Source organism: Balaenoptera physalus, assembly GCF_965194825.1.
Source record: "Balaenoptera physalus genome assembly, chromosome: 15".
NCBI classification, from domain to species: domain Eukaryota; kingdom Metazoa; phylum Chordata; class Mammalia; order Artiodactyla; family Balaenopteridae; genus Balaenoptera; species Balaenoptera physalus.
In genome coordinates this window covers 86,819,900-86,847,368 of record NC_138894.1, presented here as the reverse complement: position 1 = coordinate 86,847,368, position 27,469 = coordinate 86,819,900, and the positions used below count along the sequence as shown (strand labels likewise).

At 37.9% G+C, this 27,469-nt stretch overlaps 1 protein-coding gene across 2 annotated transcripts in view; it reads right to left on the bottom strand.

The window, feature by feature from the left end:
• The window catches only part of NBAS (NBAS subunit of NRZ tethering complex), a 333,954-nt gene that overhangs the window by 279,148 nt on the left and 27,337 nt on the right, over positions 1-27,469 (bottom strand). The window contains exons 8-11 of one of the 2 annotated variants that reach the window (XM_082426421.1): positions 26,616-26,749; positions 24,715-24,813; positions 8,849-8,987; positions 2,554-2,622 (exon numbers count right to left, since the gene is read on the bottom strand). In XM_082426421.1, coding sequence (XP_082282547.1) covers positions 2,554-2,622; positions 8,849-8,987; positions 24,715-24,813; positions 26,616-26,749 — 441 coding nt within the window. The remainder of the gene's footprint in view (positions 1-2,553; positions 2,623-8,848; positions 8,988-24,714; positions 24,814-26,615; positions 26,750-27,469) is intronic. The other variant, XM_082426422.1, reaches the window with a different exon arrangement.

Genomic DNA, 27,469 nt, shown 5'->3' with positions numbered 1-27,469 from the left:
GAATTGCTGTCAAACTTTAGTAAAAAAGATCATTCTTTCTGAGATAATAGGTAATTTTTAACTTGGGCTACTTTTAAGTACAACATATCTTGGCTTCTGCTTCTTCAGTTGTCCAACTAAGGGTTTAGACAAAAGCCAACAAGAGGTAGTGAAAAAAAGCACTAGATCAAGAGCCAACTCAAGACCAAACCCATCTCTGACACTAGGTAGGTGAGTTTGGGAAAACCATTTCTCTTGAGGCTTTAATTTCTTCATCAGTAAAATAGGCATCATAATGCCATTAATGCAAGCTTCCTCCGAGATCATGCGAAAGGACTTATAAGCTAGAAAGTATTCACAATAATAAGGAATTATTAGATAATCTCTATGAGACCTGTCAGGTCTAAAATGATGGTGCTAAAAATCTATGCCCCATAATTATTTCTGGGCTAGGAACCACTGAGTACACACAGGATACTCATATAACATTCAGATATTTACTGAAAGGCCCTGATTTTAGAGTACTACTTTCACAAAGTCTTTTTAAAAAGTCCAAACAGTTAAGGGTTCCAGTACAAGGTGTCAAAAAGAAAGATCAAAACGTAAGGAAATTAGTTGCTACCTTCTCCCTCCTTCTGTTCAATCATAGAGGATACCGATAAAAACAAGAAAGAGCTGAGTTCCACACAAAAGAATAACCAATAGCAGGAGGCAAGGTAACATGAATCTGGAGTTCCCAGAAGGTAAGAAAGAGTAAAAAGAAGATGGACATTTTACACTGATTGAACAGAGTTACATTTGCCTATTAATATACCAAATCAACTAATAAACACAGCATTTAATATGTAAAGGATATGGTACAAAGGAAAGTCATGTACCAATGTATCAGTCCCCAAATAATTCTTGTTCTAAACATAATACAACTATGTTGGTCCCAATAAAATAACTACGGAACACAAACAATAAGAGACCATGGATCCTACCCCCCAGCAGAGTGGAGCGTTCTGCAGTGTTCTGCGACACCTCCGGGACTTTGCACATGCTGCTCCCGGGCTGGAAACAACCAGGCTTCCCCTATCCGCCTGAGGAACTCTTACTCACTTCCAAATCAAGTATCACCTCCAGAGTTCAATGGTCCCTCCCTGCACCTCAACGGCACTTCATATCATATTACAGGACAGGTTATGAAACACGTCATACTGTCCTGTTCTACAGCTGCTTCTACATCTGACTCCCGCACTACACTGAGGGTTCCTTGAGGAAGCGCACTGCATTTTATTCATCTATTTATTCTCAGCTCTAACACCACGGCTGGCTCAAAGTGCGTGCTTGCTGACCGACTAGAAGAATAAATAAATGCTGAAACTCCACATAATGACTTAATTATCATCAAAAGAATTAAAAAATGAACCCTTTAAAATCTGTTAAAGATAGAGTTATTATTCAGATGGAATTAAAGAGAATGGGAAAGGATCCAGGGAGGAAAACAAAGTAAAGCTCTCGTGCACTATTATGGTAACAGGAAGAGCAACAGAGGCAACACAGTAAATTAGAAAGAACAAAGTACATGGCAGAGGCCAAGGCATTTAGTCTTGCTTATGGTTCTCCACCTGCAAAATGAAGACAAACTTCTTGAAATGACTAAAGAGAATGCTAACTGGAAAACCGTAAACATATAAGGGATTAAAACTGAAAGTGACTTTCCAGACATAAAGAGTAGTGTTATTGCTCAATTCTACAGACAGAATGCCAAACCAACCCAGAAGACGTGAATTAGTTGAAGTCAAGGGCACAGAAATAACTAGAACTCAAAATTTTAAATATATTAAATACAAATGCAGCAAGAGAATACGTGTTCTATTTCTTACAATTTCCATATTTCTTACAATTTCCCTTAGTTAAGAAATTGAAGAAACGAAAATTAATTTGTTTGATTCCCCCCAAAACAGGAAGGAGTATGATCTGAAGCCCCATGTATGTCAAGACTCTTGTGAGAGCCATGTAGAGGGAATGACTATACCCATCTCCCTCAGAGAGAGTGCCAAAGCATATCGGTATATTCAGGATGAAACTGCCAAGCATCTCTGCCATGGATCCATGTTTCTCCTATTGAAGAACAAAACAGTTAAGCCCGGGATCAATGTGGCTCATCCTCTTGAAACATCAATAATCTCAGATTTAGGAAGGAATCTTTTTTTATTTTAAAACCAACAAACATAAGGGATATGTTATGGACAAGGATACAAAAATTCACAAGATAAAATAAGAAACTTCAAAGATATATAATGATTCCAGGAGACTTCTTTGGGCTATATCCCCAGATCCAAGAGGACTAGATTCATTCTTTAATTTTTTTTTTTTAATTTTCTTTACTGAGATAAGAATGATATACATAGTAAAATGCACAAATCTTCAGTGAACAGCTCCATGAATTCTTATTAATGCATACACCCCTGTAATGTATAATTAAGAGAAAATTCAGATGGAAATCTATAATATTCAAGATTCATTCAACTCTGTCCTTAAGGGGACCCTGGCGAAAATGTTTTGTAAGGTTAAGCCCATTTGTATTACCTGTTCTTGCCCCTGGCGACTGTAAAACTTGCCACTTAACATCCTTAATAATCCCAGGGTCTTTGGTACCTACAAAATAGACACACATCACAAAAAAAAAGATCAATGGAAGGCTTCCTCATTGTTTAAAGGCCTTTCATCATGAAATGAAAACTACAGCATATCCAGTACTTTAAGAAATGGTTAAGAAAATCATGAATAAGTATCAGAAATCTTGGTGAGATTTTGTTTTTGTTTGGGAAAAAAAATCCAACAAGTGACAAATCTTACAAAATGTACCCATAATCAAATATATTTTTAAATACATACATAACAAGTCTAGTACAATCTATGCAAATTAGAATCTAATGAGTGGTTCTTCTCAAATGAGGCTGGCCCAGGTTACCATTTTATCCTAGCATCACTATGGAAAAGGTCAATACTCCCAACAGAAATTTCATTCATGAAGAAATTGATCCCATACTTGAAAAATACCAGAAAAAAAATCACTTAGAAACAAGTATTTGAAATAATAAAACAAGACTATTTTTGTCTCTAGATTTAAGAAATATACTTAAAGCAAGAGGGAGAGATGTGTATAATTTTTTAGAAATGGAAAATAAGCGTTGTTGAAGTTGTAGAGAATTTGGAACACTGGTACATTGCTGGCAGGAACATAGAATGGTACAGCCACTGTAGAAAACAGTCTGGTGGTTGTTCAAAAGTTAAACGAAATTACCATATGACCCAGAAATTCCATCCTAAGTATATACCCAAAAGAACTGAAAACAGGTGTTCAAATACCTGTACACACAAATGTTCATAGCAACATTATTCATAATAGCTAAAAAATAGAAACAACTCAAATGTCCACTAACTAAAGAATGGATAAACAAAAGGCAGTATATCCATACAACGGAATATTATTCAGTCATAAAAAGGAATGAAGTACTGATGCACACTAAAATTTGGATGAACCTCAAAAATATGTTGCTAAATGAGAGAAGCCAGATACAAAAGTCTCATATTGTATGATTCCATTTATATGAAATTTTCAAAACAGGTAAATCCATAGAAACAGAAAGCAGACCAGTGATTGCCAGGAGCTGAGGTGAGGGAACAAAAGGGCGTGACTGTTTAATGGGTTTGGTGTTTCCCTTTGGGGTGATGAAAATGTCTTGGACCTAGATAGTGGTGACAGTTGCACAACACTGTGAATGTACTAAATACCACTGAACTGTACACTTTAAAATATTTAATGGTCCATTTTATGTTATATGAACTTTACCTTAATTTAAAAGAAAAAGGCAAAGGAGGGGGGGGGGTGCGGTATTCTTAAGCTGAGGTTAAAAACGTTCCTACCAGAACTGCTGAGCAGCTGAAGATGTTACTGACGGCCTAGCTCCACATTTCCTCCAAAAACAAGAAAATACAAGAAGAGAAAAATAAATCTGCATGAAAACCGCACCCTCACGTTTAACTTGAAGATCAAGTTAACCCAAACTTCAAAATCATTGTAAGTAGAAAGAGAAAAACCACCAAACTCCAGCGTGTCATCTCCACTGCTCTTGCCATCCCCACGCTCCCACCCACCCCGACCCAGGCCGACACACGGCTTGTGGTGAGCAAAAGCAGACTGAAAAAACACTGCAGGGTCCAGGAGGACAGATGCGACAAGCTAGCAAAGGGGACTAAGGTCAATCTAAAACCACTGCCAAAAATTATAGTCTAAGAAAACTTTCCAGAAATGAAAAAAGACCTGAATCTATATATTGAAAGAGTGAACAGGTACCTGGGAAAATTAACCCAGAAAAATCAACTGCAAGAAATATTCCAGGAAGGATACTAGATTTCAAAGATAAAGGAAATCCTCAAGGCCTCCAAACAAAATGGCCAAGTAACATACAAAGAGAAGATAATTTGACTTGCATCAACTTTTCAAATTCCACATCCAAAGCAAAGCAACAATAGTGTAGTGTTTTTTTAAAGTTCAGTGAAAGAACAGGTAAACCAAAGATTTTATATCCAGGTAAGTTTTCCTTCAAATGTCCAGGCTATGAAGAACAATTCTGACACACAAGAACTTAAGGAACTCTTCACCTATGAGCCCTTCTCAAAACATCTGTTAGAGGATAATTTCATCCAACCAAGAGGTGACTGGGAAAACTTCAAACAAAGGGACAGTGAACATTTTAAAATACATAAATGAACACCTATGACTAAAGAAACATGAGGATGAGGGTTGAAACTATCATATAAATATTGTGTGTTTTGACAAAATAGAAATAATGCAACTAGAAAAGGGAGGAAAAAGGAGAAGGAAAGGGGAAAATAAAACCAACTAACTGATTGTTGTATAGGCAGTTAGTAGGAATTAAAGAATACCAATAAACTGATGAACTGGTAAAATACTGGAGGGCACTGATAACATCAGTAAGACAGTTTCAGTGAAATCATGGAGATAAAGCCCCATTCAAGTGAATTCAAGAGAGAAAAGAAAAGTTGGAAATGGATCAAGTATAGATGACTTTTGAACACGCTGAAGGAAAGGGACAAATGGGCTGGTAGCAGGATTTAGTAGGTTCTAAGTCCCCTAAAACTAAAGAGTTTTTACAATGGGAAAAATAAATGCATGTTGTTTGCTGATAAACCTAATGGGCAGCAAGATTCAAGATTTGGATAAACATCCTTCAGTTAGCACGTGTGAGATCCAGAGGACAAACGGGGGAGCTGGCCTTGGCTGGTGCAAGTGCAGTTCACCTGAAATAACAAGAGGAAAGGTTCGGAAATCAGGCGCATATGCAGGCAGGTGGTAGGATCTTATGAAAATATTCTGATTCCTGCTGTTTTCTCAGGGAAACAGGATTTCAAAAACCCTGTGTTCTTTCCAGAACAACATTCTATACTGAAAAGGAAGCAGCATCAATAACAAAAAATAGTCAGTTTTGTTCATTTTTTATACATTTTTTCCAAAATTTCCACCTTAATAATACAAATAGATAATAATTAACACTGTAGAACATTTTATTGTTTATCAACGGCCTTCACATATATTACCTCGTTTGATCCTGGCAAGAGCCTTAAGACACCAGTGGTAGGTGCTGAGCTAGAATTCCAATCCCAACCTTCTGACTCCTGAGCCGGGCTCCTTCCTTCCCCCCAGTGACTGAACTCTCCCCTGGTATCTGCTATAGCTTCTTGCCCTTATTTGTGGGCACAGCTGTACCTCCAGTACAGTAAACCCCTTGAGGGTTGCTACCTGTATGTTCTGATACCTGCATCGGTGATTTCATGTTGAACAAATGAATAAATAAAACTATCTCCTATAGATGACACGGACATTAATTTGGAAACTTTGCTCAAGGTATATATGGAATTTTGCATAGCCTCTTTTACAACCCAGCAGCCTTGTGAGAGATGAGAATATATGTGTCAGCAGCATTTTTCGGTCGATATCCACCCAAAAACAATAGCAGCCTTAAACAAACAATAAGAGGTTCGATGCAAACAATATCTGCCACCTGACAAGAGGAACTAATCTTATAGTTTCAAATTACTTTGAGGTAGGGGAAGGTTACACAGAATGATTGTGCGTTTAGCTGCAAGACACGTTAAAAAGGTACTAACATAATTAAAGTACACTTGCAGCATTTCAAGAAGTTTATCATACGGCGGAGCACTCAATTTGCAATTCGGTATTTCCCCCCACTTATTTTGTCACTGCACAAGCAATCTTCTTTTAAGAGACTCCAATACTGAAGCTTCAGGCCAGAGAGGGAAGGACCATACATAGCTGAGCAGATTCCAATACTTCAGTAAGGAGCAAAGTGAAGGCACGGAGAATTTAAAGAAGCCACGGTGAAAAAAGGTTTCATAGTACGTGACAGTCCTCCGTGCCCTCCCCTGTCCCAGACTCTGTCACAAATATACTTGATTACACCATATTGAAATGGCCCTTCACAGTTTGCCTACTTTCTCTCACCTTATATTCTCCATACTTACCAATTCTTTCTTTTTTTCCCTCAACCTTTAATTTTGACAAATTTCCTAGCTACTGAAAAGTTGAAATGATTACACAATGAAATACCAGTGTACCTTTTACCTGAGTTCACCAATTATTAACATTTAGCCACATTTGCTTTATCTGTATGTGTATGTGTACTTTTTAAAAAATATTTTTTGACTGAACCATTTAAAAATAAGCTACAGGGACTTCCCTGGCGGTCCAGTGGTTAGTACTCGGCGCTTTCACTGCTGAGGGCGCGGGTTCAATCACTGGTTGGGGAACTAAGATCCCGCAAGCCACGTGGCGCAGTCAAAAATAAAATTAAAAAATAAAAAAATAAGCTGCAGACATCACACTCAGACACAGCTAAGCTGTAGACATCACACTCAGACAGAGTCAAGAGATAAAATTGTTCAAACTGTTTTCAGGATCTGCCATGATACATCTCACATATAAAACGACAAGCTGGGTGTGAAATCGGAGAGAGGAACATGACTAAATTATAACAAATATGAAATAACATGTCCAACTGCTAACTCACTCTCTTTTAAAAAATAAATTATGGGATAATCATCACAGCATAAATTTGACAATGCCAATGAGATGTATGTAATTTCACATGGGGAGTGAGGAAAGTGCTAAACAGGAGCTACAAAATCTGGTTCCACCCCTGTTGCCCTGTTTTTAGTTGTTAAGGTCTCCCGGGCCTTAGGCTCCTCATCTGTGAAATGTGGCTAATAACACTCAAACTGGACTCCTTACTGGATCCTGCAGGGAGAATAAATGGGTGCTAGAGTGAGTAGAGGGACCACGAATGGAGGAAAAAGCACACGACGCAGTACTGTATAAACCGATGTACGAATATAAACTGTTTTAAGGTCTGGTGCCATATTGAACCAATAAGTTGACCTAATTTAAAAAAAAAAATGTTGGGTTAAATTCACAATCACATATTTCAGTATATGCTAAAAACTAAAGAAAATAATTAACAGAAGCTTACTATGATTGCTAAAGATTTCTTTTCAAAAGTACTTCTTCACTAGTTCTTCCTCAACATCAAAACGTTTAACCATTGTTTTACAGGATTATTTTGAAATCAATATATTTTTGAGGCAGAAATAATGGAACAAATACATTCATAGGAATAACTAGCATAGCACATTCACTTACACCATGTTTCACCTTGATTTCTTGGTTTCTTCCCTCATTAGAAAAATATTGTATCTGAGCGCCCACCAAATATCAGGCTAAGCACAGGGTATGTAATTATGATCATACAGTTTATACAAAAAAAACCAAGATGGCCAATATGGTAGAAACAATTAATATTCACTAATATCTAGTTTTTCTTGCCTTTCTGGACACACAGGCCCCTTGAAGGTAGGAGGGGCCACGTGATGAGTTTCAGTGAATGAACCGTGAGCAGAAGTGATGTCAGCTCTGGTGTAAGACGGTTAAAAAGTCCCACCTTGTAGTCCTCTCCTCCCCCTCCTAAGGCCATAAACTGAGACAGTGGGCCCTCAAGAGGTCACCAGCCTCCACATATCCTTTAGTCATCACTTGGAACAAGCTGTTCAGGGTAGTCATGATATCAACAGCAGGCTTTGCCACAAATAAGGAACACACTGTCATGGGGTAACCCACAGAAATGTCAGGATTGTTCATTTGTTTGTTTATGTGGCTGTTTTTATTATCACAACAGAGCCTAGCCTATACTGACTATTACAGCATAAAGGAGTGACTGACAGAAAACAGAAATTCAATTAAAGGATGAATAAATGAACGGTTGGACGAACAGTACTGATCAATATGGAACAAAATGCAAGTACGAAGGCAGTTAAGAACTTGAACGGGGGAACTCATACCAGCGTTTGTACCCTCCTTCTGCCACTTGCTAGTGGGGTGGCCCAGCTAAATTTCACTTTCCTCATCAACAGACTGGGGCTACTAACAATACCCACCTCAAAGGGTTACTGAGAATTAAATGAGCTACTACACGTTAACAGCACTCAGAACAGCTGCCGGCACATCAAAAGGGACTTAATAAATGTTAATGTCTAAATAAGCAAACGCAAGTAACGGGATTACTGCTAGGTTGTTTTTCTGATATCTGCAAATACTGTTACTAAAAATGAGACCCAAGTTAAATAAAACATGCTTTAGATAAATTTGATATTTGAAAGAAGTCCTAAAATTTCACTTGCATTAGGTTACTTCCTTCATTTAAGGCAAATTGTTTCCTTCTCTGTATCTTACAAAGGGCTTATCTAAGACCTATTAGCAAAGTGAAATACCACAACTAAGACTTACTGCAGTGACCCTGTCTCCACCATGAGTGACCGGTTTATAATAAGGTGATCCTGAAAGAACTCTCCAGGCAGAGAGTCCACAGCTAGCAGCTGTTGGTATGCCCACTTCAGCAGTTTCACATCCACCGACCAGTAAAAGTCTAAAAAAGAGAAAGATAAAAAGAATTGATAATTTACAAATAGGAACAAGACAACATCAAAACAAAGAGGGCAGAAACCTTCACAAGGAAAACTGAAATAAAATTAGTATATACTAATCCTAGAAGGTAAATATTTTAGAGGAAACAACCAATAGAAAACCAGATGGGTTTTCAACTAGAATTTCACCTTCATTTACACATTCAAACATCTGAAACTCAGATGTGAACTTAGAAATGAGAAAAAAAATGTTTTCAGGTTGGCCACTGAATATCTAAGGAACTATATCAACACCAATAAACTTTAATAAACAGATACGTCACCTCACATAGACACATATGTACTAGTTACAGCAGTGCATCGGAAGCAATGAGGGCACAATCACAGAAGCTAGAAAGAAATGACAGCTGGGATTGCTGTGGATGGGACACTAAAAACTATACTGAAATAAGACTGTACATCATGACTGGTGCACTTTTCTGTTTGTTATACTTCATTGCAATTAGAGGCCAGTTACCAACAGCACAAGCAGGCTAACAAGTACTAAAAGTTAAAAGACTGTGTGGCCACTACACAAACTAAGCTGATTAATAAAGGAACCCAACAGTCATGATTTTTAAAGTTAAGTCATGTTTAGTAAACCTGGCAGGGAACGTATAAGACATCATAATCACCTATAGAAAAAAGAAAAATGTTTGAAAGTAAAACTTCTGATATATTAAAGGAAAACACTTGTCCCCAATAACAATAAGGCAATGGAGTAACAGAAGAGAGAAGCCACATCCTTCTTAATGTCTCAATTTTTTAAAAAGGCCCTCCCTACAGGCAGGAAACTCCCTGCTGCTTAAGAAAAAGACCAGGTTTCTCTGGTCATGTCCACACAACGCTCCCCCCTACACAATCTACCACCATCCCAAATGACAGAAAACAACATCAGGCTCCCTTTACATCAAAACGTACCTGATATCTATCATCACCAGGCCCCCACTGTGTCAAAAAAAAGGATGCACTTCCTCACGCAACAAATTAGTGCTTATCTTTTTCTAGACCTTCTCATAGATAAATCAAAACTTTAAAAATTTTAGTTTCTGCATAGAAATCAAAAGGGGGAAGGAAATGACACTTCCTAAGACTCCTCAGAGTTGGCATATCAAAAGACTGACTTGGTTTTATGGTTATGTTAACCAATGATAACTCTTAAATTTTCTATAATTCTAAGCACCTCATGAGGTAACACCATGAGTTACTCAATATAGCCCGCTGAGACCATCAGTAGAAGGGTATGCTCAAGGGCAGTCAGACAGAGCTCTACATGTTAGTGCAGAAAGCAACACCTGTCCTCCGTTAATTCTGCTTACCTTGTGGGGCAAGCAGAATAATGGCCCCCAAAGATGCCCATGTCTTAATCTCTAGAACCTGTGAACATGTTGCATCACGTGGATTTAAGGTTGCTAAGCAGATGACCTTAAAACAGGGAGATTATCCTGGATTTTCCAGGTGGCCCAAATAACCACAAAAGTCCTTAAAAGCAGAAGAGGGAAGCAGGAGAGTCAGTGTCACAGTGACGTGATGTGAGAAAAAGATTCGCCCAGTCACTGCTGGTTTTGAGGATAGAAGGGGCCAAGGAAGCTGGGCTGCTCTAGAAGCTGGCAAAGGTAAGAAGACAGATTGTCCCCCTGAGCCTCCAGCGAGGACACAGCCCTGCTGACACCTTGATCTTAGTTCAGTGAGACCCATTTCGGACTTCTCACCTCCAGAAATGTAACATAAATTTATTTTAAGCCCCTAAATTTGTGGTAATCTGTTAGAGCAACCACAGAAAACTAACACACACCTGGGTTTATTTCCCAGCCCCGGAATTCAGACAACCTGTCAGTCTCTAATTCCACCAACTGCCCTCTTCTCCTTTGAGCACCTTCCTAACTTTTTTTCTTCACTCTTAATGAGATATAACTGACATACAGCACTGTATAAGCTTAAGGGATACAGCATAATGATCTCTTTTTCTGTCAGTCTGTTTCTGAAGCACATGTGACCTACAACAGCATGTTAGTTCCTATTCTGAACTAAGCTAACAACAATTAAAAAAACAACAATAATAATTTTTTAAAATCTCATCTCTACATATACTCTCAGATGTAAAACTTTCAAAACTGCATAAAACCCTTCTAGGTTTAGCCACAGAGCTTAGCCCAACTCAAGGTCTCAAAATTCATAAAGTAATGTAAATGTGCTTTATTCACAAACACAACTAGAGCCTTCACTCAAAGCCTTTTCCTACTGCTTTTATATATAGTCTAACAAGTTTCCATCACAGCAAATCACAAGCAACAAACTTTGAGAAGATGCTTGAAGCAACCCGCTGGGCTATTTCCACCCTCGGCCAGTCCTCAGAGCCAACACGTAATTAACCCTGTTCACCAGGGCAAAAGAGATTTTGGTCCAAAGTCAAGGTAGGAGTACGAGTATTACTTGCCTATAGCAACCATTCTGCTCAAATGATTTTTACACCAAAACAATTTCAAAAAAATAAGTAGACCTAATGCAGATAAAATCATATCACTCCTCTGGCTCTAACTACCAATTTGAAAAAAATACAGTTGAAAAAAGAAAAATACTTCAAACAACACTTCAAAGATGCAATCTAAACAATGGGAAATCTAAATGTAAAATAGATAGCTAGTGGGAAGCAGCTGCATAGCACAGGGAGATCAGCTCAGTGTTTTGTGATGACCTAGAGGGACGGGATAAGGAGGGTGGGAGGGAGACTCAAGAGGGAGGGGATATGGGGATATACGTATGCATATAGCTGATTCACTTTATTATACGGCAGAAACTAACACAACATTGTAAAGCAATTATACTCCAATAAAGATGTTAAAAATAAACAATGGGAAATCTAAAAAATCTACACAGTAGAAAACTACAGAATAAATGACCTGGCTTCTTCCGAACACACACACACACACACACACACACACACTCTCTCTCTGTAAGAGTGAGAGAGGAGGAGAGAATGGAGAGCAGATCAATGAATTAAAAGAGAACACAGTCTGGATATTTGAAGATATGGACAAATTATTGTGAATTATCTTTGTATATGACAATGGTTTCATGTTTATGTTTTTTTAGAGTCCTTATTTTTTAGAAATACGCACTGAAATATTCAGAGGAAATACTAGGCTGTCCAGAATTTACTTCATGATACTCTAGGCACAGTGAGAGGGAGGGAGGGAGACTGGTTGATTTACCAGCTGAAGAGATTAAAAACTTTATTAAGGTCTACAAAGGCCCATTTAAATGTAACTGTAACATAATGAGAACTAGCTCCTCCTATTAAAGAATCTCCAAAGAGAGGACTGACTGATGGGTTAAAACTGATTTCCAAATAATTTAATTTTTTTCAGTGGTAGGCAAAAAAAAGTCAAACTAATAAAGAAGACTGTCTTCTTAAAAGACAGCCAGGCGGAGGCTGTTGAGGACCAAGATACTTCTGAGTCTCACGTGTCTACCTATCTGTAACATATCCTGGATAAAAGCAGATCACAGGATATGGCCAAGACTCTCCACTTCCCTGCCTCCCCAGAAACAAATGCCTGTGGGAAAAAACAAAGAAAAATCAGTCTGTGAAGCTCAGCAAGTCCCTTAATTCACACCTAAGGACTTTCACATCTGCCAAGACAATGCAGCTTTCTGTGCAGACAACAGCACCTCTTTATTTCTCTTCAAAAACCCAACCTGAACTCAGGGAAAGAAGAATTTTCTCACAGTGGAGGAATGAGAATTCTAAAGGCAACATGAAAAGCTCCTTAATATAAGTTAATATATACTCGATTACTGACATTCATACTTCCCAGCTACAAGGCTGCGCATTCATCTCTCAAATGTCAACAGCCCCTACACTATCAAAGGCTGAACACCCTCTCTCACTGCAGTGGAAGATAATTACCAAGGATCAGGACTACAGTACTCATTCCTTTTCTAGAAGCAATCCTTCATGAAATTATTAATCTTATCTAGCTAGGGCTTATGAAAAACTTCCTAATGTAATTTATACCCAACTGCTCCTCCAGCTGTCAATAGAGTGTATCATTTACACATCACTGCCCTGATTCTCACAGAATATATATGACCTTAGGAACCAGAGAGAAAGATGGGCAATTTTATGGCAAGGTAACGGCTATAAAGGCTCACTGATTAGCTTCCAAAAGCATCTCACAGGTCTAGATGGATCTTACACCTTATAAGAGGAGAACAAAATTTACCTATGCCCTTGGGTAAACCTTTAAGTAGGGCACTCTCAACACTATCTCCTCCACAAGACATAATTTAAACATTTGTGGGACCAATGGACATTTCCCTAGACAGGGGTGATGTATGAAGAAGAGATCGTGGCCCCCTATGCGTACTCTACTGCACCCCGTCCCATTCTATGCCCAAGACTGTTTTCCTTCCATTTTGTGCCAGTGAAGTCATCATCACACCTCATGAGAGCTCATTCACACGAAAAACATTTTTGATCCCCCCACTAAGTACTAGTTATTTATTTGGAATACCTCCTTTATCCCATGAGTGTAAAGGACTCATATTTAAAATGCTGAGGGACTTCCCTGGTGGCGCAGTGGTTACGAATCCGCCTGCCAATGCAGGGGACACGGGTTCGAGCCCTGGTCCGGGAAGATCCCACATGCCGCGCAGCAACTAAGCCCAGTTGCAACAACTACTGAGCTTGCACTCTAGGGCCCGCGAGCCACGACTACTGAGCCCACATGCCACAACTACTGAAGCCTGCACTCCACAATGAGAAGCCACCGCAACGAGAAGCCCGCGCACCGCAACAAAGAGTAGTCCCCGCTCGCCGCAACTAGAGAAAAGCCCGCGTGCAGCAACGAAGACCCAACACAGCCAAAAATAAATTAAATAAATAAATTTAAAAACATAAAGTGCTGAGTGTTGGTTAGGGGAAATCAGAAACCCCCATGAGATGACCAAATCAGGATACGTAAAGCATAGCCCTTTAGCACTTCAACATGCCATTACTTAAAGGTATTCCTCAGTCTCGCCTAAAATTAACAGCTTTCTAAAGACATCTCCTCTTGCATCTTCTGAGCCTTCCCAAGAATAGTAGCAATCCCTATCAGTGCATACTTAGGAGAATGCAATTACCCAACTACTCTTTAGCCAGTTCACTCCTACTTAATTGCAATCTACTAATAGGCAAAATGACAGTTTATTATTCCTTGTAAACGTCTCGAGTTCTTTCTGCAGAATCTGTATCTGGCTTAACACAGTTGACTAAAAGGATAAAAATTAATCACTCAAATGCTTAGATTCATCCTTTGTACAACTATGACATACATGATTAATCAATCATGATTCTTCCCCACAGACTGTATGAAACACGGGTATCTTTCTTAACATAAACCTTAGTATCCTTAACATAAAGATAAAAGTGTTCAGTTGGTGGAAATGTAAATTGGTGCAACCACTACGGAAAACAACATGGAAGTTCCTCAAAAATCTAAAAATAGAGTTGCCATATGATCCAGCAATCCCACTCCTGGGCATATACCCAGACAAAACTATAATTCAAAAAAAATACATGCACCCTTATGTTCATAGCAGCACTATTTACAATAGCCAAGATATGGAAACAACCTAAAAGTCCATCGGCAGATGAATGGATAAAGGTGTGTGTACATATACAATGGAATATTGCTCAGCCGTCAAAAAGAATGAAATACTGCCATGTGCAGCAACACGGATGGACCTAGATATCATCATACTAAGTGAAGTAAGTCAGAAAGAGAAAGACAAATACCAAATGGTATCACTTATATGTGGACTCTAAAATATGATACAAATCAACATATCTATGAAACAAAAACAGACTCACAGATATAGAGAACAGACTTATGGTTGCCAACAGGGAGGGGAAGTAAGGGAGGGAAGGAATGGAAGTTTGGGATTAGCAGAGGCAAACTATTATGTATGGGATGGATAAACAACAAGGTCCTACTGTATATCATACGGAACTATATTCAGTATCCTGTGAGAAACCAAAATGGAAAAGAATATGAAAAAGAATATGTATATGTATGTATATGTATAACTGAATCATGCTGTACAGAAGAAATTAACACAACATTGTAAACCAACTATACTTCAATAAAATTTTTTTAAAAAAGCAATGTACACCAAAAAGAGTGAATTTTACTGTATATAAATTAAAAGTAATTTTTTAATTTAAAAAAAGATAGAAGTGTTCAAATGAAAGCCCACTTAAAGGATCTTTTTTTTCTTTCTTACGCATTCCTTTATTTTTTACAGTTTTACTGAGGTGTGATTTACATTCCACGAAACTCACAGGCATGAGAGATCTTTAGGGACAATGGAAATATTCTAAAATTGACTGGAGTAGTGTTTGCACAACTCTATACATTTACTAAAAATCATTGAATTATACACTTAAAATTAGTATCAAAGAGTCATCAAGGATTCTGAGAATGGGTGGCTTCTCAAAAGGGCCCAAGAAAGGAGACATGTTTTCTAGCCTTTGTCTTTGTTGAGATGTAATTCAGGATCTAGAAAAAGTTACCTTCAAACACTATCTTTGTGTAGTTATCAAGGAACTATTGGAGATTCAAAGTTGAATAAGTCAGATATTGCTTGTAGAAATTTACAATAAAATTAGGATCAAAACCTCAAAAAAAAAAAGTTGTTGAAAGCAGGATACAGTAGTCCCACTTATCCACAGTTTCGCCTCCTGCAATTCCAGTTACCCACAGTCAGTTGCAGTCCAAAAATATTAAATGGAAAATTCCAGAAATAAACAGGTCATAAGTTTTAAACTGCACGCCATTCTGAGTAGTGTAATGAAATCCTGCACCTTCCCGTGCCATCCTGCTCCATGCAGCCCAGGAGGTGAACCCTCCCTTTGGCCGGTGCACCCCACACTTTAGGCACTTAACAGCCATCCACGTTATCAGATACGGACTGCCGAGGTACTGCAGTGCTTGTGTTCACGAAAGCCTTATTTTACTTCATAACGGCCCCCCAGCACAAGAACAGTGATGTTGGCAACTCAAATATTCTCTTACTGTGCCTAATTTATCAATTAAACTCTATCACAGGTACGTATGTATAAGAAAAAAACATAGTATATGAAGGGTTCAGTACTATCTGTGATTTCAGGCATCCACCGGGGGGTCTTGGAACATACGCCCCGTGGATAAGGGGAGACTACTGTACACAGATAAAGTATTGTATCTGAACTTACTCACGTTACGTGGGTGCCCTTATTTACGAATGTATGACTCCCAAAATAGACCGTACATTCCTAGAGGGCAGGCACCACATCTGAATCTCCACCACCAAGCACAGTACCCACCGGTACTGCAAGTTTAAACATCATCCCCTCTAAGAATGCAGAGGTACGAGATTCCTCGTAGCTATAATCAGGGTACCATGTAAGCCAAAACTAACACAACAAAGAGGACACTGAAAACCGAAAACAGAAGGCAGGGAAGGGTTGGGGTAGGTGTAGGAGGGGGAGCAAAACTGGAATATGAGATAGCCCGGAGAGGATAAAATGCATTCACCAGGCTGTGAGTTAGAATACGTAAAAAGAAAACAGTCAAAATCAGCAAATCCATAGAGCTTATCCCAAAGCCTCTCAATTAATTTTTGTTTCATATTACCCAATTTACCACCCCAATTTCTCTTCTTCAATAGTGCTCACAGCATCAAGCAAAGCAGTGAATTTCATAAAACCTTGAGTTTGTATATTACCAATTTATCCTAACCCCACTCTGGCTGACATATTTCACATTTACAAAATCCTTGTGGATGGTAAATATCACACGATCACATTACTAGAGTAACCAAAAATAAATAAAAATGTGATGAATATTTCAGCTTCCTTCCTCAAAAAAAGACCATATAATGGAAAATATAAACAACCTAGCAACATTTTTGTCATGCACAACAGGGCATTTACACATATTCCTTGCTTTATAACAATTTTCATTCAGAAACTTTAATGAAGTCATCCATCTCCAAGTTGACTGCTATCAGAAATTGTATATGATTGCAGAACCAAGAAGAGGCCCTCCTCCTGTGGTTTCATAATGTACTTACCTTTCCAAAATTTTTGAGACCATTCCCCCAGAAATACCTTTATGTACTTACATCCTAGGTCAAAAACTGAAAGGCTTAAGAAGTAATAAGGTAATCTGACTTATGACAAGTTATTATCATGTAATAACTATTGAATGTATGATCATTTCAAACCTACGGTCCCAAGTGAACCCCACTTACGCACCTGAAATACTGCTAGGAAAAATGAAGTCTAATACTGACCTTTGTAAAAAAACCAAGACAACGGAATAGTCATCGTGAAATAAACTAAACAAAGCAAAAAAACAGCAAAAGATTAAGATATAAAATGCACCTCTTCTAAAAAAGACAAGAAAAATAAAACAGAAAAATGTGGCGCAGAAGAATACAAAATATAAGAGAAGAAAAAGGGAAGAGAAAAATCAAGAGAAAGAAACATAGTAATTTTTCTTCTCCACTGAAGAAATTAGTCACTTATCCAAGGAGCCCACAGATGGAGAGGTACCAATTGACAAACAGAGCTCTTATACTAGATGTTATTGCTTAAATGTACACTGCATGTATTTGTTGTCTTCAATTATCTGAAATTTTAATTGGAAATATAAGATCTATTAATCAAAATTTAAAAATTAACAAAATACGATATATATGTATACATAGTAATTCTATGTATGAAAATGAATAGGCCCTAGTTGCCTGTGGCCTGAACTAGTGTATTATCACCTATGAGTCACCCAGCCACTAGTATCTCCAAACTAAATCAACATTCCTCAAAGCACAGCTGATATGTTTCCTCATCTCAAAAATCTGAGTTCCTTAAAGAACAGAAAAGCCAATTAACGCTCCCAATTACCTGAACTCAACCTGCCTTTCACACACCCATTCTCCCACCACAACTATCACCTCTCCTCCCCTCCCACACACACCCTACAGCGTCAGCCAAGCTGCAGCACTTGAGATTTTCCACAAATAAACTGTGGCTTCCTGCCTCTTGTCACTGTTCACAATGTCACTTTGTCTGGAACACCCGTCATGTCCAGGTCATATCCATTCTGCAAAGTAAGTCCTAATGCCACCTGCCATACTCCCCTGATCCTTCAAGGAAATAATATCTCCTTTATCTGGATCCCCACATCACTATACGTGCACTCTTTTAAGGCCCTTACTTCTTTCCAGTTTGTAATCCTGTTATATATGTGTATGTATGTGTATATATATATACACACACACATATTTAAATAGAGAAAGAAATATATATATTTGACATTACAAATATATATATATATATATTCGAAAAATCAAAAGAAACATAGTATATATATATAATATATATATTAGATATAAATATATATATATATATTAGATATACAGTTGACCCCTGAACAGCACAGGAGTTAGGGGCACCAATCCCCACCCCAGCAGTCAAAATTCTGTGTATAACTTTACAATCGGGCCTCCCTATCCACACGTGCATGTAATACTCAACCAACCGTAGATCATGTATTCCGATAGCATGTATTTAGTGAAAAAAATCCATGTATAAGTGGACCTGCGCAGCTCAAACTCATGTCATTCAAGGGTCAACCGCATATGCATATACATATAGGTATATATAGGTGTATATTATTTCTCATTCAAGAATATGAGACCCTGAAGTCAGGATTGCTCTCCATCTTTATATCTTCCACAAACCTAACATTGCATTGCACACAGCAAGCCACAATAAATAAGACAGTAATGGAAAGGCCAAGTAACAATAGAATAGACTTTCCACCTCATCAATCTTTACTAATACAGGCAGACAATTCCTCTAACAGAACACATATACTTTTCAAGGGACAATAGATTAATTTTTTTAATGTATATAAGTGCTGAGAAAGATATTAATAACTGCACTAAAACAATACAAATAAGTTGAACTAAACCAAGAAAAGGCCTTAAAAGAGCAAAGAGCAAACCTCGCTTGAGGTTTATATAATAAAACATGGTATCAAAGAAGATGTAAACATAAAGAAATAGGTCACCCTCAACAAAAATCAAACCAGCAATTGGAGTGTCATGGGTGCAATATATGGTGACACTGTGAGTATGCACTGTCTAGCCTTGGCAAAATTCACAACAGAGAACTAAGCATGTCAAAGCAAAACACATTCTATCCCCTTTCCAGCAGCAGAATTTAGTGAAGACACATTAGTGAAGCCATGCAAGGAAAATACAAGATCTGAAACATAAAAACAAACATTAAAAGGCCATACTTTATATAAGAAGTTGACAAGAATAAAAAACAACACAGGGACTTCCCTGGTGGCGCAGTGGTTAAGAATCCACCTGCCATTGCAGGGGACACGGGTTCTAGCCCTGTTCCGGGAAGATCCCACATGCCACGGGGCAACTAAGCCTGTGCACCACAACTACTGAGCCTGCGCTCTAGAGCCCGCGAGCCACAACTACTGAGCCTGTGTGCCACAACTACTGAAGCCTGCGTGCCTAGAGCCCATGCTCCGCAACAAGAGAAGCCACCACAATGAGAAGCCCGCGCACCGCAATGAAGAGTAGCCGCCGCTCGCCAAAACTAGAGAAAGCCCGCACGCAGCAACGAAGACTTAACGCAGCCAAAAATAAATAAATAAATTTATTTTTTTTAAAAACACAATTTTCTTATGCTTATAATGTTTATTTTATCATCAAAAGAAATATTTGATTTAAGAAAACAATTATTTGCAGCTTATACAATTACATTCAATTTTATAAAATGTGAAGAACTCTATTCTGAATGTGATCACTCAGCTTCATCTAAAGTAAAACAAAGGTCTATTAGCATTTCAGTTTATTGTATTTAGAAAATTCTTTTCTAATTTTTAAATTTTTTAATTGGTTAGACTTCTGAAACTGATCTTCAAATTTCTTAAGGATATACCAACGGACTCTTCAAGACAGGATCTACACAAATCAAAAGGTAAAAATTAATAGTATTATATTTATTCAATGCTATCATTTCCTGAATATCTACTATGTATTGAATCCTCAAAACAACTAGTGGCTCACTGAATACTCATTTCAGTTCCTTTTTCTCCCTTCCTAAGAGAGATTCTTAAAATAACTACATAGAACTTCTAGAAATGAGAAATATAAAAAATGAAACTAAAAATACAATGACTAGTTTTAAAAAGAGATGAGGCACAGAATTAGTAAATAGAAAATAAATCAGAAAAAATTAACCAGAATATATGATTTTTTTCTAAACAAGATCATATGTATCAATTCATTATATTTATCATAGATATCAAAAGTGCTTCAAACTACTTTCTTCCTTAAGACCTATACAGAAAATATTAAAATAATCTTTTACTTCTCTTTTTCAACAACAACAAAGGGGAAAAAAAGAGAATGAGAAAATTAAAAGTGAGTCCAGGATACTCAATATCTAGATAATAGACATTCTGGAGAGAAGAGAGGAAACAGAACAGAGGAGAAGAAATAATCAAAGAAATAATTCAGTGAATTTTCCCAAAGGTGAGTATCCAAACTGAATGGCCAATACCATGGATATTTGAAAAAAAAAAAAAAAACCTACTCCAAGACATAACACAGTCAAATTTCAGAACACTGGGGGAAAATATAAAATAAAATCTCAGCTTTCAGAGAGAAGGGGGACCAAAAAAATAGACAAAAAAAAAAAATGGATTTTACACTAGAGTAACATTAGAATTCTCAAGAGCATCTTTAGACATACAAGCTCTCAAAAAATATACTTCCCATGAATTCTTTCTTAGGAGGTTACAGAAGGTCGTGATTCACCAAAATAGCCAAAGGATTCAACTAAAATAAGCTAAGCACTATTTACTATAGCCAGGACATGGAAGCACCTAAATGTCCATCGACAGAGGAATGTTTAAAAAAGATATGGTACAAATATACAATGGAATATTACCCAGCCATAAAAAAGAATGAAATAATGTCATTTGCAGCAATGTGGATGGACCTAGAGATTGTCATACTGTGAAGTAAGTAAGACAGAGAAAAACAAACATCATATGATATCATTTATATGTGGAACCCAAAAAAATGGTACAAATAAACTTATTTACAAAACAGAAATAGAGTTGCAGATGTGAAAAACAAACTTATGGTTATCAGGGAGAAAGGGGGTGGGGAGGGATAAATTAGGAGATTGGGATTGACATATACATACTACAATAAAATAGATAACTAATAAGGGCCTCCTGTATAGCACAGGGAACTCTACTCAATATTCTGTAATGACCTATATGGGAAAAGAATCTAAAAAAGAGTGGATATATGTATATGCATAACTGATTCACTTTGCTGTACAGTAGAATCTAACACGACATTTTAAAAATAAATTTATTTATTTATTTTTGGCTGTGTTGGGTCTTTGTTTCTGTGCGAGGGCTCTCTCCAGTTGCGGTGAGCTGGGGCCACTCTTCATCGCGGTGCGTGGGCCTCTCACCATCGCGGAGCACAGGCTCCAGACGCACAGGCTCAGTAGTTGTGGCTCACGGGCCCAGTTGCTCCGCAGCATGTGGGTAACATGACATTTTAAATCAACTATTCTCCAATAAAAATTTTTTAAAAATAAAATAAAATAAGCTAAAAGTGGTTACCTTTGGAAAGCAAGAAATTGGGTGGAGGAGTCAGTTTTTCAAACTATTTAATACTTGGAACTACATACAGATATAATTCATAAAATAAAACGTAAATTATAAGAAAAAAAAAGTCACATGTTGGGAGAAGATACTCATCATGCATATAATCAACCCAGAATTAATATCCAGATTATAGAAGAATGTCAAGATCAAACACCCAATAAAAAAATAAGAAATGATATAAAAAAGCATTCTACAGATAAGAAATATAAATGGCCAATCACATGAAAAGTTTCTCAATCTCATCAGTTATCACAGAAACTCAAATTAAAACTACAATGAGATACTCTTTTACACCTACTAGATCAGCAAATATTTAAGTCTGACATCATCAAGACTGCTAGTAAGAATATGAAACAGAAACTTTTCATACACTGCTGATGGGACTGTAAATTGGTAGAACAACTCTGGAAAACATTCGTATTATCTAGTAAAGTTGAAGATGTATTTACCCAACAATTCAGCAATTCCACTCCTAGTTATATATCCTACAGAAATTCTTGCACATGTGTGAGAGAAATGCACAATAATTTTTGCCACAGTACTTTTTTTTATAACCAAAACGATACTGGAAACAAGCTAAATTTGGAGAAAGGATAAATATGTGGCAATTTATTCACAAAATGAAATATCCTAATAGTACTTAAAAAGGAATGAACTAGAGCAACATACATCAAAAAGCAAGTCACAAAGCAAGACTTGTATGTCTCCTGTATGATTCCATTTATATACTCATAACTAAATATGTATAAGTGGTAAAACTATAAAGAAAGCAAGAGAATGATAAGCAAAACTCAGGACAGTGGCTATCTCTAGAGGGTCAGAGAGGACGGGATCAAGGAAATATAAACGGGACTTCAGTGTAGCTGTATGCAGGTGTGTGTGTATTCTTGTGCAGAATAAAAATTCCAAACAAAACACAAGGACAGGGGCCTCCCTGGTGGCGCGGTGGTTAAGAATCCACCTGCCAATGCAGGGGACACAGGTTCGATCCCTGGTCCGGGAAGATCCCACATGTCACAGAGCAACTAGGCCCGTGTGCCACAACTACTGAGCCTGCGCTCTAGAGTCCGTGAGCCACAACTGCTGAGCCCCTATGCCGCAACTACTGAAGCCCGCGCGCCTAGAGCCCGTGCTCCACAATGAGAAGCCGCCGCAATGAGAAGCCCGCGCACTGCAACGAAGAGTAACCCCTGCTCGCCGCAACTAGAGACGGCCTGTGCGCAGCAGCAAAGACCCGACGCAGCCAAAAATAAATAAATTTAATTAATTAATTAAAAAACACAAGGACAAACCTATAATTGAACAGAATACAAAACTTTCATACATTTTCAATCAAAAAACTTAAGTACACTGAGGGTCAGAGAGTTTAAGGACTTGCCAAGAGAATAAGTCTCAAAATTCAGAACTCAAGCTAGATTTGTCTGACTCAAAATTTGATATTCTTCCCTTTTAGAGAACCAAAAAGTTAGCTTGGCTAATTTACAAAATAAACGTAAATTTCATTCTCAAATAACAAAATGAAAGGGAGAAATCACTGGAAGTAGAAAAGTTTTCGGTAACCCTCAATGTAGATGGCAAATATATAAATGAAGAAGTGGCACATATGAGAAATGGAATATACAGGCACACCTCATTTTACTGTGCTTCGCTTTATTGCACTTTACAGATACTACGTTGTTTGGGGGTTTTTTGTTTTGTTTTGGTTTTTTTACAAACTGAAGGTTTGTGGCAACCTTGTGCAGAGCAAGTCTATAAGCACCACTTTTTCAACAACAATTGGTTCATGTCTCTGTGTCACATTTTGGTAATTCTCTCAATATTTCAAACTTTTTCATTATTATTATATTTGTTAATGGTGATCTGTGATCAGTGAACTCTGATGTTACTATTGTAATTGTTTTTCGTTTTGTATTTTTTCATTAAGCTATGTACATTTTTTTTAGACAGAATACTACTGCACACTTAACAGACTACAGTATAGTGTAAACATACTTTTATAGGCACTAGGAAATCAAAAAATTCATGTAACTTGCTTTATTGCAATATCCCCTTTATTGCAGGGGTCTGGAACTGAATCCACAGTTGTGCCTGTAGTGGTAGGAATCGACTATGCAGCAATCAATGCAGCCCTAACTTGCAAAGAAGGAAAGGAAAAGGAAAGAACATCTATTGAGGCCCTTCTATGCAAGGGCATTTCACATGCACTATTTTTTAACTCTCTCAACGATGCTATGTGTTATGTATTAACCTCATTTTACAGATAAGAAAAAAAAGATTTAGAGAACTAAGAGAGAAGATATTCCTCAATGAATATTCCCAGTGCCCCATCGGACTCAAGAGAAGCTCAGTCTGCCAAACAGATGAGCATGAATGTTCAGAAGATGATTGCAACAGGGACTTCCCTGGTGGCGCAGTGGTTAACAATCCGCTTGCGAATGCAGGGCACACGGGTTCGATCCCTGGTCTGGGAAGATCCCATATGCCGCGGAGCAACTGAGCCCGTGTGCCACAACTACTGAGCCTGTGCTCTAGAGCCTGCGAGCCACAACTACTGAGCCCATGTGCCGCAACTACTGAGCCCGCATGCTGCAACTACTGAAGCCCGCGTGCCTAGAGCCTGTGTTCCACAACAAGAGAAGCCACCACAATGAGAAGCCCATGCACCACAACGAAGAGTAGCCCCCGCTTGCCGCAACTAGAGAAAGCCTGTGTGCAGCAACGAAGACCCAATGCAGCCAAAAATAATAAATTAAAAAAAAAAAAAAAAAAGAAGAAGATGACTGCAACAATATTACAGACGTTAGGATAACTATACACAAGGGGAGGAAATAAAGAAACCAAAATAAAAATCAGAACGGACAACTTCTTCTTTCTGAAACTGTGCCAAGACTTCTACATCCACCTAATACTCCAGCAAATATGAGAGCAAACAGTTGCTTACCTGTGCCCAGGATGGTAAATAGCTGTGTTGATTCCATGAGGATAATGACTACTGAAGCTGAAACAGTGACTCTCTTGATAGCTCTGATTTGTTCCAACACTACATTCAAGAAGGTAAATAAGAAATAAATACCATTAAACCACAGTGAGATACCACTAAATACCCATTAAAATGTTTAAAATTAAAAAGAAAGACACCACCAAATACTGCTGAGGATATAAAACTACCAGAACTCCGATAAATTATTAGTAGGAATATGAATGATATAACCACTTTGAAAAAGCTCTGGCAATTTCTTGTAAAACCAAACTATCCACCCTATGACTCAGCAATTCCACTCAAAGATACTGACCCAAGAGAAATGAAAGCATATATCTATAAAGACTTGTACAAGATTAGTCATAGCAGCCTTATTCACGAAACCAGAAACTTAGAGGTCCATCAATAGAAGAATGGATAAACAAATCATGAGCGTTATGGACTGAAGGTTTGTGACACCCATAGATTCAATGTCTGTATACCCCAAAATTCATATAAGACCCTAATGCCAATGTGATGGCACTTGGAGGAGGAGTCTTTGGGATCTATTAGGGCAAAAGAAAGGAACCCTCATGAATGGGATTAGTGTCCTTATAAGAAGAGGCTGGAGAGCTAACTAGCTCTCTTTCCACCACGTGAGGATTCAAGGAGAAGTCGGCAGTCTGCAACCCAGAAGAGGGCTCTCACCAGAACCTGACCATGCTGGCACCCTGATCTCACACTTCCAGCTTCCAGAACTGTCAGAAATAAATTTCTGTTGTTGATAAGCCACCCAGCTTATGGTATTCTGTTACAGCAACCCAAACTAAGACAAATGAGATATTCATACAATGAAATATTAATCAGCCATAAAGAGAATAAATTACAGATACATGTAAAAATAAGGATGAATCTCAAGATAAGCTGAATGAAAGAAGACTTAGACAAAAGAGTACATACTCTATGAGTCCATTAATGTAAATCACTAGAACAGGCAAAACTAATCTATGATGGAAAAAAATTATAAACAGCAGTTGCTCTGAGGGTGGGTGTGGACAAAGATGTACTGGGAAGAGGCATGAGGGAACTTTCTAACATGATGGTAATGTTTTGTATCTTGACAGGGGTTTGACTTGCACAAATGTATGCATTCGTCATAACTCACTGGCTGGTACACTTAAGATCTGTGCACTTCACTGTAGGCAAATTTTATTTCAAATAAAGAAAACGATAAGCAAATATTGAACTTGAATTAATGAACTTTAATTAATGATATGCATGCCAAAGTATATATGTACTGACTCTGAAATATATTGAAAAATACAACTGATTAATGGTCAGATAGAAAGATAGATCAAAATGCAACACAGCAAGTATAGTAAAATGCTAAATAGAATTTAAGGGGCTTCCCTGGTGGCGCAGTGGTTGAGAATCTGCCTGCAAACGCAGGGGACACGTGTTCGGGCCCTGGTCTGGGAGGATCCCACGTGCCGTGGAGCGGCTGGGCCCGTGAGACACAATTGCTGAGCCTGCGCGTCTGGAGCCTGTGCTCCGCAACAAGAGAGGCTGTGATAGTGAGAGGCCGCGCACCACGATGAAGGGTGGCCCCCACTTGCCGCAACTAGAGAAAGCCCTCGCACAGAAACGCAGACCCAACACAGCCATAAATAAATAAATAAATAAAATTTAAAACAAAAAAAAAAAAAAGAATTTAAGTGGAGGTGTATGAGAGTTCACTATAAACGTCTTTCAACCTTCCTTTTATATTTGCAATTTTTCATAATAAAATGCTAAAAGGAAAAAAAAAGCACCAAAATCTGACACTAAAGCAGAGAAATAAACATTATTTCAAACAGGGCATCCCAAATAAAGTGCATTTTTACCTTACAAGGTAGCTTCTAAGTTCTCCTCGGTAATTGATGACCAAGAGTTCTGCAGACCACTGTGCACTTGCTTTATACTCTAAAAATATCAACCCAGCAATGGCATAGCTCAGATCACCTGCTAAACTAGATGCCTGTGAAAGAGGAGGAAATTAAGTTACTAAAAAGATACTAGATAGAAGTTAACATATGTATAATTGAAGGATATTCAAGACACTAGCCTTGCCAGGTATCCTTTAAGTAAGATAGCCCAGAATTGATCATATGTGAAGAATCATGTAAGCCAAAGTGCCTAGAACTAGATACCCAACTCTAGACCAGCCCTCCCCCAACCACAGGCTGGAACCACAGCAGCCTCTTTGGGTGAGATGCCCCCCTAGTAGGTGAGTTTCTGTTCAGACTATACTTCCATTGCAAAAAAAGAAGAAGAAAAAAAAACTAATGCTATCATTCCGCCTCAAAGAATTCTAAGATACAGAATTCAGACATAAGCTCTCAAATGTTAATTTCCACTGCCAGTAGTAACCAATGCTAAAAAAAAAAAAAGAAAGAAAGAAAAGAAAAAACGAAAAATGCCTCCAGTTACTTCCATTTGCCTAATCAGCAATTTAAAGGGAAGGACACTTAAAACACTCACTCAATGCCAGCCTTTTTCTATCAACTAAATATCAGGCTATATTTGCTAAAGATCTGGAGGGCATGTGTACCTTAGTACACATAATGAAGCACATAACGAAGTTTAGCACCCTGAATGGCTCCTCATTGTCTAGAACCACTCAATAAAACAGTGTAGCCACATGTAGCTACTGAACACTTGATACACAGCTAGTCCAAATTGAGATATGCTCTAAATA